We start from the raw sequence: 13,972 nt of genomic DNA on the forward strand, positions 1-13,972 counted from the left end.
CAGCTCTTACTGTCAGGAAGTTCTTTCTAATGTTTAGGTGGAATCTTCTTTCTTGTAGTTTGAATCCATTGCTCCGTGTCCGCTTCTCTGGAGCAGCAGAAAACAACCTTTCTCCCTCTTTGATGTTTCCGGAGTAACACTGTGTTTTTAGTCTGTATGCTGCCTTGTGATATTTTACAGGAAAGTGCAGCTTATAAATATTTCAGCAGGTAAGCAAACACTTATTTAGCCACCCATCCTGCCTTCTGGGAGCTGACCTTGGCCTCCTACATAGGCCAATGTTGCTTTTTGTTTTTATTAGCTGCAGTGTTGTAGTAGTGGAGAGACACCCTATCACCTGCACAGGCAATGCAGTGACCATCCTGGCATGCTGCTAAGAGGGAGTATATGCCAAACAAACATACACACACAGCTTATTTTGCCCCGGATAAACCTTTGAATTACCAGAAGACAAAAAAAATCACTTTATTTGTGGTCATTATCAATGTATAAATCAGAGAAGGCTCTCTTCTCTCTTTCCACTGCTGGAAACCAAGAGAGAGAGAGAGAAGAGAGAGAGCACTTCTGCAACTAAAGACTAATGCCCAAGCACCTCCTGCCCACTCTGTGTTGGAGAAAACATTGGCTGGTTGCTGGTTGGGTCCTGCAAAGAGTTTTGGAACCTCTTAAGTAGGTATAAATACTTTCCACTGAAAGGCTAGTCCTTGGGTGACATGCCAGGGAAAATATGGCACATTGCAGAACTTCCCTGACAAATTTGGCATTACTGAAAGATGCTATTGGTGTTGTTTGGCGATGGATTCCTCCCCACATTTACCATGAATTAACATGGGGCACAGTCTGCTGGGAAGTTGTTATTGTAGGTGTTAGTGGAACTTGTCTAGGAAGGAGAGTGTCCAGGTGGATTGGGCCCTGTGGGTCAGACCTGCCTGTCTCCTGCATCATTGCACAGCATGTTTAAAAGTTCTCTGTGCAGGGCGCCGTCCAATGTGTTCCTCCCACTCTTTTGTGCAGAGATAGCTAAAGTGTAGCCTTCTTTCCCTGAAGTTGTCGGACTACAACTCCCATCACTCTTGAACATTAGCTATGCTTTGGGCTGAGGCTGATGGGAGTTGGGAGTCTAGGAACATCTGGAGGGCCATGGGGGGCCACCCCTGCATTGAGGTTGCTGCTTTGGCCTAAACTGTTGAATTGAAAGATGTGGGTGGAATGAGAGGAGTACATTTGTAAAATGTTCTTTTCCCTCCAGAGCATTTGCCTCAAAAGAGGTGTATGTGTGTGTGTGTGCATAAAATCAGAAAAGTGTATTTGGTGGATGGATACTGATGAACAGATGTCATAGGAACAGCAAAGTTTTGACTAGTGATGCGTGTATTTGAACACCTGACAGTGAAATTAGATGGGGCTGCAGACACAAACCAAGAAACACAGGAAGGGAAGTACGGGGAACTCTTCTGGTTTAGGAAGATCCCATTAAGATTAAGATACAGTATCTGGCATGGGGAATAAATCTGAGCACTTGGAAGTGCCTGTAGAAAACCTTTGGTGTCCCAAACTTTAGTGTCCCAAAAAGTTAGAGACTGACAATTTTAAATTTGGTTTTCCAATATTCAGTTTTCCACATCCATATATATATATATATATATATATATATATATATATATATATATATCCCTACAAAGATTGTCAGGATTTTAGTGTGCATTTCTTCTAAAATACACATTTTTGCATCCAATTTTCCTAATTAAAAAAAATTTCCTCCCAACATAATGCATTTTTGTATATTTTCACATATTTGCATTTTTATACACATAGTGTGTGTGTGTGTGTGTGTGTGTGTGTGTGTGTGTGTTTGTTTGTTTACTCTTTTGGTTGAAGGATTGCATCACAAAAGTTCTTTTCCATATATTTTGAGAAAGTGTATAAGAAAGTATATATTAGTGAAAACAATATGCAAAATGCAAAAATGCATTATATCAGGACAAATGGGACCCGGAAGCCAGCCAGGAGCCTCTGGGGAAACTGGCAGTAAGTCTTTCCTATTGTTTGTTCCCAGCATTCAGTCGTGTAGAGGCAGGCTGCCCGTGAACAAGGAGTTCCCCCATCAGCCTTCATAAGACATTGCTATACTTATCTGCCATCATTGGTCTAATCTTCCATGAAAACCATCTTAGTTCATTGCTGTTTGATAGCTGTGCTGTTAATGCCTTTAAAACACAGCCAGGCCAACCTCATTTAAGGTTATCTTATTCAAGGGTATATTTTCTTTTTTTAAAAAACCCTCAACCCTGTAAAATATAGCCTTTTTCAACAGATGCTTTTGGCAATAATGAGTCTCTGCTAGTGGCACCACGGAACAATTAACAGCCTCTGTCTGCAGCTTGTTGACATGAACCTCACTCATTAGTGGTTAATTAGGCTACATTATTTAAATTGCATAGGTTGCATTAGCAGGTCAGGTGACTGCTCCCCCTTTTAGATTCATGGGTGGGGGTGGGAACTGGACTTCAGCTGTGCAAAGAGGATGGCAAACATCCTTCCCCAGGCGATGCAGCCATCTTCCGGTTCCCATTCCACCTGTCTTGCAGTGCAAAGGAGAGGGAGGCTTGGCTACCTGACCCAACTCGCAAGACCCTCTTTTTTTCATGTGGTCCACCTGGCAAGGGCTGCTCTGTGGGGCGTGGCCATTGTCCATTTTTAAATGGAAGTGTGGAGCTGCTTCTCTTCCTCCATGTTTGCGAGGCCATATTTCTCATGTTCTGCGTTGTGCTGGGGTGGCTGCGGAGGGGTGTGGTGAAGTTCAATGAAGAGCATGTAGACAGCAGTCCCAATAGCTGCCCCAACCATTGGGCCAACGATAGGGACCCACCACCAGTGGTTGCCAGCTCTGGGAGAGAGAGAGAGGGAGAGAGAGAGAGAGAGATTAGCATTCCAGTGTTTTCGGTGCCTACATTTTTTTTTGTAGACCTGATTTGTGGTGGCTCCCCACTTCCACTATTGACTGCCTCTCCAGTGTGCTGAGGCAGTGTGGCACTGAAGCTTTGAATGGGCCACTGTGCTTTCAGTTAAAGGCTTCCTGTCTGCAGGACAAGCTGCCTCTGCCCTCATTTCTCCTTGCTAGGTTGTTAAAGGCAAAGGAGCAGAGCCAGTAAATGGATCTGCAAGGGACCCACCTCTGCTACTGTCACGCTTTGGGTGCAGCCACGTGGGGGCTGGTTTGGGAGCAGGCAGAGCTTGTTTTGAGGGGCACTCTGTTCCCTGTTCTGTTTGCAGGCTACCATTGCTGATCATCAGAGCAGGAGGGCTGGGAAGCCCTTTGACCTTGTAGCTGAAGCACTGCAACTTCTTGCATTTTAAGGACCAGGCCTGGCAGCCTGCAGACAAAACCGCTTGAATGGGAAGTTTATCCACATTTTGAAATGGAACAGAAATCAGGTCATAGTGCAAGGATGCTAGCAGGGGTGGGATTGGGTAAGATGGTGCCCTGAGCGAGGACAAAATCTTCACCCATACCCACAATAGTTTTTATTTTCACAATAATTCCTTTTGGTACAGTTGCTTATTATCATTGTTTTGCACAACCTTGGCTCAGCACCCGGGGTGGGGTGGGGGGGTGGGGAGAGAACCACTCACACTTCCCTAAATCCAGCATTGACGCCAGCCACACTGGAGGCTGCAGGAACGACAGCACCAGAAGCACTGTTGGAAAGAAGCTCGTATTCTTATTGGAGTCTCCCAAGAACAATTTACTGTTTCCTCTGCTCCGATGAGAAAGAGTTGCTTGTGTGTGTCCACTAGAGGTCACCCTTGCAACATGATGGAGGGGAAGGCAGTGGCATCCTCTCCATCACCCTGAACTCCTCCACCTTCCTCTGTCTTTCCTGAGCCATGGCGCTCAAGGGGATGGAAGGGCCACCCTCTTATTTCAGTGAGCTTTAGAGAACCACTCCTGCTTCCACAGCCAGGTGAAAGAGCTTCAGTTTAGGCTTTAGAGCACTAAACCCCTGCCCCAGGTTCAGATCTCAGTCTCTTCAGGTAAAAAGTAGCAGGTTAGGGAAACACGACAGCCACGTAACATACAACTGTGTTTTAACATGGAAGTTCCTGGGGAGCCCCCCCCCAACTTCTTCTTCTTCTTCTGCACCACAGACAAAACAAGCCAGAGTCCGGCTTCTGGTACTGTATTCTATAAACCTGGACTCCTACCATGAGCCAAGAACAAACCTTGGTAACTGCTCAGGGTTTGTTTGGAGTGAAGCCAATTCAAAAGACAAGACAGACTCTCTTGAGACGAGTGCACCAGCATGCTGGTCTTTCACATTAAACCATAGTTTGTTTTACATTATGGTTTAAAGTGACATTAAAACTGGGCCATTATAAGACAGCTTCAGATAGATAGATAGATAGATAGATAGATAGATAGATAGATAGATAAGGTAAAGGTAAAGGGGCCCCTGACCATTAGGTCCAGTCGTGACCGACTCTGGGGTTGTGCGCTCATCTCGCATTATTGGCCGAGGGAGCCGGCATACAGCTTCCAGGTCATGTGGCCAGCATGACAAAGCCGCTTCTGGCGAACCAGAGCAGCACACGGAAATGCCATTTACCTTCCCGCTGTAGCGGTTCCTATTTATCTACTTGCATTTTTTGACGTGCTTTCGAACTGCTAGGTGGGCAGGAGCTGGGACCGAGCAACGGGAGCTCACCCCGTCACAGGGATTCGAACTGCCGACCTTCTGATCAGCAAGCCATAGACTCTGTGGTTTAACCCACAGCGCCACCTGGGTCCCTAGATCGATAGATATAGGCATCCATATACTGATATCTATGGGGCAGAGTGGTGGTTCTGCCCATCTCTGCTTTTGTTGGCAGGGTGAGGAGCTTCTGAGGCTAAGACTGAGCTATGAGTTGGAATCTCACCCCTGCCATGAACACGGATCTCATGAAGTGACTTTAAACTACTCACTATCCCTCCGAGTGAGGGTAATCATGCTGATTTACAGGATTGCTCTAAGGATTAAAAAGGTAAAGGACCCCTGACAGTTAAGTCCAGTCGCGAATGACTCTGGGGATGCGGTGCTCATCTCGCTTTACTGGCTGAGGGAGCCAACGTTTGTCCGCAGACAGTTTTTCCGGGTCATGTGGCCAGCATGACTAAGCCGCTTCTGGCAAAACCAGAGCAGTGCATGGAAACACTGTTTACCTTCCCACCGGAGCGGTACCTATTTATCTACTTGCACTTTGACATGCTTTCGAACTGCTAGTTGGCAGGAGCTGGGACTGAGCAACGGGAGCTCACCCCATCGTGGGGATTCAAGCCCTAGGCTCAGTGGTTTAGACCACAGCGCCATCAAAGGATTACAGCAAGATAATTCACATGAAAACAATGATAAGAACATAAGACAACCTGCTGGATCAGGCCAGTATCCTGTGGTCACAGTGGTTGACCACATGACCATGGGAAACATGCTCGCCAGATAAGAGGAAAACATCAACCCTCCCCACAGACCCACCTATGAGCAAAGCCATCATGGCGCGTGGCCCTTGATAGCCACGTTCTCCGTTAATTTGTCTAATCCTCTTTTAAGGCCATCCTAGATGGTGGCCATCACTGCCACCTGGGGGAGTGAGTTCCACAGATTAACTCTGTGCTGCATGAAGAAGGACTTCCTTTACTCCACCTTGAACCTCCCGGCATTCAGCTTCATTGGATGTCTGTGAGTTGTAGCGTTGCAAGACAGAATTACAGTCATACCTCGGTTTAAGTACGCTTCGGTTTGAGTACTTTCAGTTTACGTACTCCGCGGATCCGTCTGGAACGGATTAATCCACTTTCCATTACTTTCAATGGGAAAGTTTGCTTCAGGTTAAGTACAGACTTCCGGAACCAATTGTGTACTTAAACCGAGGTACCACTTGTATGTAAATATAATTTCCTACGATAATAATATGATGGGAAACGGTTCCACAAATTCAGTTTATCCTTCTGCCGAGGCGAGCAGACTTACGTGAAGACTTCAGGCCCCCATCCAGCAAAGTAGGTGAAGAGGCGTGGGGACAGGTCTCTGGCAGGGTTCATGGCACAGCCACTGTTCCTGGCCATGGAAGACGTCAGCAGTATGATGATCAGGCCAATGGCGATGGGCTCCAGCCCCTTCGGCACAGGAAGGTTGCCCGTGTCAAAGACAGCAAAAACACCCAGGAGAAGGATGGCTGTCGACATCACCTGGCCGGTGAAAAGCAGATGGATTCAGTCCAGGAGGGAGGACCAGCCCAATACATTTGGGTACCAGAAAAGGGTGCCTCCCCCACCCTGGCCAGGGAAGAAGGGGTGAGTGAAGATCTACAACAGGACCAAGGGGCGGGGGGAGAAATATTGACATTGGGATCTGCTGCCCCTGTGGATCCTGCCACCTGAAGCAGTCGCTTCACGGATTGGCTGGCCCTGGCTGAAGATTTACATCTGGCTCCATTGTCTCAGTGGATCCTACCGCCTGAGGCAGTTGCTTTACTTGGCCTCATGGGTGGGCTGGCCCTGCCAGGAAGAAGTAATTTTTTATTATCGAGGGAGTGCTCAGCCGCTCCGACAAAACTTTTTAAAGACTTCCCTTTAACCCACCACAGTGAGCAGCTGCCAGGGGCACTGTAGGCAGCCTCGCCAGCTGCCTATGCATAGAGGAAAGGCCAGCTGAGGACATTGTGGGGTCGTCAGGAAGTGCAGGCACCCGGGGAGGCTGCAGACCACCAGAGAGATGATTTCCAGAGTTAGTCCTCAACTACCTCAAAAGTAAGGTGAGCAGAACAAAATGCCCACATGCTAAAAAATTTGAATAAAACTTCTTAATTGATGTGAAATGTTTGACAAGAATGTAGAAGAAAATTTCAGTACAGCATCAGTGGCTTCAGCCCTCCTCCCCCCGTCCCCAAATGGTGGTAGAAAGGTTGCATGAGCAGAGCTGGCCCCCAATGAGCCCTTGATACAGGACTACCCCTGTGCGCAGTCTCCAGTACACAAGGTCGGAAAATCCCTGGCCCAAGATTTGGGGTGTGGGGAGGTCCTATAGCAGGGGTTCCCAAACTAAGGCCCGGGGGCCAGATCGCCTTCTAAATCTGGCCCGCGGACGGTCCAGGAATCAGCATGTTTTTACATGAGTAGAATGTGTCGTTTTATTTAAAATGCATCTCGGGGTTAATTTGTGGGGCATAGGAATTCGTTCAATTTTTTTTAAAAAAAATAGTCCGGCCCCCCACAAGGTCTGAGGGACAGTGGACCGGTCCCTGAAAAAGTTTGCTGACCCCTGTCCTATAGAGACTTGGAACCCCCAAAGGTGGTGAAGATTCCAGCTCCCTCATATCCAGTTTCACCCAAAGGAAAGCTCTTTTGTGGGCAGACCCTAACATTATTGCTCTCTTACTGCACTTTGTGCTGGTAAAGCTAAAGGTTAAGAGACCCCTGACCATAGTTCCAGTCGTGACCGACTCTGGGGTTGCAGCTCTCATCTCGCGTTATTGGCCGAGGGAGCCAGCGTACAGCTTCCAGGTCATGTGGGCAGCATGACTAAGCCGCTTCTGGCAAACCAGAGCAGCGCATGGAAACACCATTTACCTTCCCGCTGTAGCGGTACCTATTTATCTACTTGCACTTTGACATTCTTTCGAACTGCTAGGTTGGCAGGAGCTGGGACCGAGCAACGGGAGCTCACCCCGTCACAGGGATTCGAACCGCCAACCTTCTGATCAGCAAGCCCTAGGCTCTGTGGTTTAGACCACAGTGCCACCCGTGTCCCTCCAGCTTCCAAATCCATTTTGCAGGGCTGGAAAAATAAAATCGACCTGGAATTTGGCACAGCTGGTTCCCGGGCAATGGAAATGTTATTCCAGCCTTGAAGTCCTGTTTCCATCCCATGCCTTCCCAGGGGCTCAGGTGTGTAATAGCAGCAGGGAGTCAGTCACTTAAACCCATATATGCCCCTCAACTGCTTCAGCCTGCAGAACTGGCGCTGTTACAGGTGCCACGCCATACCCATTCCACACAGGTACTGTACATAGTTCATCATTTAGTGTGGCAGAGCCTGCACTTTGGAACTCCCTGCCTATTGACACCAGGCAGGTGCTTTGCTTTACTCTTTTTGGCGCCTGCATAAAAGGTTTTTGTTTAGGCAAGTCTCTCCAGACAGGTAGAAGTGAAATGTGTTTTTTCTCTCTTTTAGCCACTGTAGATTTCAATCCATCTGTTTAATGCCTTTACATACTTGCTTTTAACTGTGTGTGTTGTTTTTTTTTTACAGAGAATCTTAATATTTAATTTTAATTTTATGTAGACTTCTTGTTTTACAATCAAGTGGTTGTATATCAGTTTTGTTAAATAAAGAAACACATGAAAGCACTTAATAGCGGAATCCTCAGCTCCAGCTCCCTTAATCCTGCCTGCTAGATGCCACACAGGAGACAGGTTTAAATGGGTGAAATTACCTGATCTGAAAATCCGTTTGCCAGGGATAGATACTCCTCTGGGTAAGTTGCAAAAATATGTGCCGTTTTATTTACTCCTGTGACGGTGAACTCTCCCCCAGTGTAGAACATCAATAAATCTAAGGGGAAATGATGGTTAATAAATATTAAGCATTTAAACAGCATATTTCAGAGCACCTCATAGAAGGGAACTGCAGGCCCTTTTGTGCTCTTGAAGCATTGCTTTCTTGCAACTAGCGTGAAGTGAAATTACACACACACACACACACACACCTTAAAACCTTTCAGGTGGGGCACATCCCTGTTCTCTCCCTGAAGGAGAGGGGAGATTTAATTACTCATTTCCTCTTTGCAGCCAGAGCAATTGCTGAGCGTTTTTTAATGTTTTTGTTTATTATAAATAATGATCAGAATTATTTTTTTATGACTGCAAAGAGGAGACCTAGAATTAAAGCCTTCCGCCATCCGCAGCAGGGAACAGGGGCTGACTAACCCAGGAATGTTGGCCATGGCAGAGGACAGGAGACAAGCAGGGGCAAAAGTCTCTTTAAAAGAAAGGGGCAAGGAAGAAACTTCTAATTAGAGAGACGGATCCTCTGAAAAGAGGAGTTTGTTGCTAGTCCACATGGGACAAGTGGAGGCAAAAATTAACTAACTAATTAAGTAATTAATCTGTCACATCTGAAGAAAGGCAGGAAGACCTCGCACACTTTGGCAGAAACCTTTTATAGATTTTCTGGGAATAAAACAAATGAGAGTGAACGAGTGAAGTTAATTCTGGAGAAAACGGCTTCAGTGGAAGCAAACCCCAGTCTGCATACCCTCCAACATTTCTCCGATGAAAATAGGGACATCTCATTCCATAATGATAATTTTACTATTTGTACCCCACATATCTTACTGGGTTGCCAACATATATAAGGATATAAAACATTATACATTAAAAATATATATACATTAAAAAAAACCTTCCCTATTCAGGATTGCCTTCAGATGGCTCGGGAGTTGGATAACTCTATACCCTCCAACATTTCTCCAATGAAAATAGGGACATCCTAAGGAAAAGTGGGACATTCCGAGATCAAATCAGAAACCAGGACGCCTTCTCTAAATCCAGGACGTCTCTGGAAATTAGGGATACTTGGTGGGTCTGCTCTCTCCCTCCTGTCTTTCTCAAAAACATGCTTTGCTTTAACTTTGTACATGTGTGTTGTTTAGCTCAGCATCAAGTCTGATGAAGCATGAGTAGCATCCTAATAAGAAGAATATTAATAAATGATACCCCCTACTGTTACTTCTGTTTGTTTTCTAATGGCACAACAGGGTTACCTCTAATGATTATCCCTGCAAAGTGGGTGGATACCAGCTTTCATATTTGATAGCTAAACCTTATTTCTGGACAAAATCCCTTAAAAAGTATTGTTGCATGCCACCTCAATCTCTGAGTGGTGTGAGATTCCAGGGTTTCCAGGAACTTACCCAGGGTTCAGTTTCCTTAGAATGAGGGACAGTGGAGACTGTGGTGTCTTTAGGATATATGGCTTATTCACATATATACAACCTCACAGCATTAACACCCTAAAAGGTCTTGCTTCTGCCGTAGTCCCGGCCTCTGATTCCAGCAGAAGTCAAGCATGGCTCTGACACCCAGCTTCTGCCTGCAGCCTGCTCTCAGCTCACACACCAGCCAAGTGACGAGGGGCAAAGACCCCCATTTGCCCACTAGTACAGACCACTAGGGTTATTAACTCACAAAGAAACTTGCTTGACTAGTTCAGCAATGGAATTCTTCATTAAATTCTTCATTAAATTTTAACCCTTGCTGGATCTACAAGGACCTCAGGAATTAGAAGAGACTCAGGCATCATACAGACTGACACCACAAACTCACAACACTATTTTCCATTGTCTACTAGCCTGTCATTTCAGTTTGGGCACCTCAAAACACATTGAATCTGGCGGGACCTTTTTTTTTTTTTTGATGGGAGGGGTCAGAAGCTACCTTGAAATGACATGAGATTCCTACAAGAAATTTCAACCTCTGAGCGTTTTCCAGGAGCTTTCAACCTAAGCGAAACTTTGGGCTTTGTTGGGAAGTTTCCTGAGGAGCAGGAGACAGGTCTCTTCCACTCACCGTAGTTGATCCAATAGACAGCAGCTGCTCCAACAAATGCGCCAAGAAACTGTGCTACGACGTAAACAGGGAATTTAACCCATTTCATCTTCCCTGACAGGCACATGGCAAAGGTAACAGCTGGGTTTATGTGACCACCTGAAAGAAGGACGGTAGGGAGAAGAACAAGGGTTGGGAATAATTTTTATATACACGTTTCTATGAATCAGATATTTCCCTTCAGTAGATTTATTTCTTACTTATTCATTGCATTTATATCCCCCCCCCAAAAGAAGCTCAAGGTGGTGTACATGGTTCTCCCTACCTTTGTTTCATTCTCACAACAACGCTGTGAGGTAGGTCAGGCTGAGAGGGAGAGTGACTGGCCCAAGGTCACCCAGTAGTATCCTGAGCCTCTAATCACTACACCACTACTACAACTAGAGGTTTGGTGAAATAGTACAGCCTATCATAGTACAGTGGTGCCTCGCTTAACGAATGCCCTGCTTAAAGAAATTTCTGCTTAACGAAAGGATTTTTCGAGGGGAGCTTGCCTCGCTAGACGAATGCGTTTTACGAAAAATTCGTCTAGCGAATTGCGGTTTCCCATAGGAATGCATTGAAATTCAAGTAATGCGTTCCTATGGGCAAAAAAAAAATCCAAAAAAATCCAATGCATTCCTATGGGATTCGCTAGACGAATTTTTCCGCTATAAGAAAAGACCTGTGGAACGAATTAATTTCGTCTAGTGAGGCACCACTGTACCAGCTTCATTTGGGGTGGCTGGGTGGTTGATCCTTCTGCTGGTTCCATTCCAAGCCCAGTCCTTGGTGATTGTTCTGGCACAGAAAGCCATAGACAGCTTAGAACCGAGGCATTTGATGGGTTGCCCTGAGCACCTGCCCAGACATGGCGATGGCTTTGGGCATGGGGAACACCCATTTAACTGCGCCACATCTGCTGAGCTCATGCTTTGAGGCTATGCTGGCACCCGGATTGCAGAAGGCCCTTCCCTCTTAGTCTCAGGTTCGACTGGCGCCAACTCTGCATGGCTTGTCAGCACAGGTTAAAAGCAAATTTATCTTCCCACCTGCCTTTGGATGAATTGGCACTGCTGGAGGAGGGCTGCGCCCTTGTTGAATTTAATGAATGAATGAATCTTTATTTGCATCATTGCCATCGGCCATAGCAATAAAACAACAATACGGTATACAAAGAATAGAAATAAAAGGCCAGTTATATAATATACATTTTAGAGTTTTGAATCAATAGTCAAATAGTGGATCTTATTCTGATTGCCCCAGATAAAAATCCGTTGAATTTGTTGGTTTCCTGGTGATACTGCTCTTTTAAGGTTCTGTTATGTTTTACTTATAATTTGGTTTTGTTACATTCTAGGCATTATCAGTGCTTTTTTTAACCTAGAAAAAATGATGCCTGTACTCACCATGAAGTTGTTACAGTGGTACCTCGGTTTATGAACACAATTGGTTCCGGAAGTCTGTTCATAAACTGAAGCGTTCATAAACTGAAGCGAACTTTCCCATTGAAAGTAATGGAAAGTGAATTAATCCGTTCCAGATGGGTCCGTGGCGTTCGTAAACCAAAAATTTGTAAACTGAGGTGTTCATAAACTGAGGTTCCACTGTACAGTAAGTGCCACATTTTTAACATGGGGGGAGGTGCTGGGACTGGGTACCCGTGAGTAACCCCAGAAAAAAGCACTGGGCGTTATATTTTTTACATAATATCCTGCTGCACGATTGGATTTTATGAAGAGCAGGCTAGAAATGCCTCAGATAAAGAGGTACATGCAAAGCAACCATAAGTGAGGTGGTATACAGCCCCTGACTTTAATGAAATGTTTCTGATAACAGTGACCTTTCCCTGTCAAAGGGGAGCTGGGAAGAAGGGGCCCCCTCTACGTGATTCCTCTGTTTGCTTGCACTGGGGGGGTCAGGGTGTTATCTCAGGCACCCGAGAGCACCTCTGATGTATCACGAGCAGCAAACACAGATAACAAAAGTTGGACAAAGGCCAGCATTGTAATGTCTCCAAAATGGTGTGACCCGCAAAGAGCCACGGGGGGGGGGGGGGAGTTAATTCTGAACTTTGGATTATTTCTCCTTTCACATTCTTCGTCTAAGGATTGATGTCTGCTGCTTCTATGTGCTGAAGAGGTGGCTTTTCAAATTTCCTTGCCTCTTGGTTTTCTTTTAATCTGAATGAACCATTTTCTTCTCTTTCAGCAATTGCAAATATGGGCAGCACATGGTAAGGTTTGGAGTAAAGAATTCATTTACTTTGTCATGACGCCTTGTCCATCACTGACCGTTCCTGTCAAAAGAGTGATTGTGTCTCTTGCTATGGATTCAGCCATTGAGCAGCACTGATGTGAAATGATTGACTGGTATGTGAGGTCTGGGGGGAAATGTGGGAGGGGCCACGTGCCAAAGGTGGGCAGGGCCGCAGGCCAAAAAGAGCAGGGCCAAGGAGAAGCTGACTTTATACAGTAGGCTGCATTCCAGCCACACACAAAGCAGAGGCGTCCCTGCTGGCCCTGCTAGCATTCTCTCCATCCTGCACCCAGGCAAGCAAGAGGCACTGGCCATTAATTCCATGGAGGCATTGCAACCAGGCAAAAGCACTCGAGGAGGGCAAAGGAGAGAACAGAACAGATGAGGCACTTGGCCTGGAGGCTCAGAGAGAGATTCCTTTTTTTATAATAATTTTTATTAAGTTTTATAATAAGAAAAAAATAGCATCCACATAATTTTACATTGTTATCACATCCATATTAAGCATAGAAAAAAGAAAAAAGAAGAAGAAGAAAAATCAAAAGAAAGAAAAAAAGAGAAGACAACAACTTACAAACCCTTATTTAATTCACATTGTTTTGGTGGATTCCTCGTATCCCTCCCTCCTGATTTTCATTTCTTCTCATATTTATTCATTGCAGTTTCATTCTACCAATTTTAACCCATACTCTTTCAACATTATATTCATACAGCTAATCGCTATCCTTAAACTTTACTCTTATTCTAGTTAACATAAAATCCATCTTCTTCTACCCCCCTCCTCTACAGGGCCCCTCCTGCCACGAGTAGGTCCCATGGGTGACGGGCAGTTAAAAATGGTCCATTTTATAGTTTGGTTTTTCACTGTCTCTCCCTCCCTCCCCCAGAACCTCTCCCTGCCAACCGGAAGCCCCCAGAGAGAGACTTCCAGGGCTGTCTTGATCTCCTGAGTTTGCTGTTCTCCACCCCTAGCTCAGTCAGTCTGAAACATCCTGGTAGTGTCGAGCCATTTGCAGAATGGAGAAAGGGGAGGACTGTAGCTTGGGGGCAGAGGCCCCCATTTTGTAAAAAGAAGCTCCTGCGGCTGGG

At 45.7% G+C, this 13,972-nt stretch overlaps 1 protein-coding gene across 1 annotated transcript in view; it reads right to left on the reverse strand.

Moving 5' to 3' along the window:
• Positions 1-2,214: 2,214 nt before the first annotated feature.
• The window catches only part of AQP9 (aquaporin 9), a 35,040-nt gene continuing 23,282 nt past the window's right edge, over positions 2,215-13,972 (reverse strand). The window contains exons 3-6 of the mRNA XM_035131855.2: positions 10,607-10,744; positions 8,473-8,591; positions 6,009-6,226; positions 2,215-2,887 (exon numbers count right to left, since the gene is read on the reverse strand). Of these exons, the coding sequence (XP_034987746.2) occupies positions 2,698-2,887; positions 6,009-6,226; positions 8,473-8,591; positions 10,607-10,744 (665 nt within the window). The 3' untranslated portion in view covers positions 2,215-2,697. The remainder of the gene's footprint in view (positions 2,888-6,008; positions 6,227-8,472; positions 8,592-10,606; positions 10,745-13,972) is intronic.

The sequence above is a fragment of the Zootoca vivipara genome, chromosome 14 (genome assembly GCF_963506605.1).
Source record: "Zootoca vivipara chromosome 14, rZooViv1.1, whole genome shotgun sequence".
In the NCBI taxonomy this organism is placed as follows: Eukaryota; Metazoa; Chordata; class Lepidosauria; order Squamata; family Lacertidae; genus Zootoca; species Zootoca vivipara.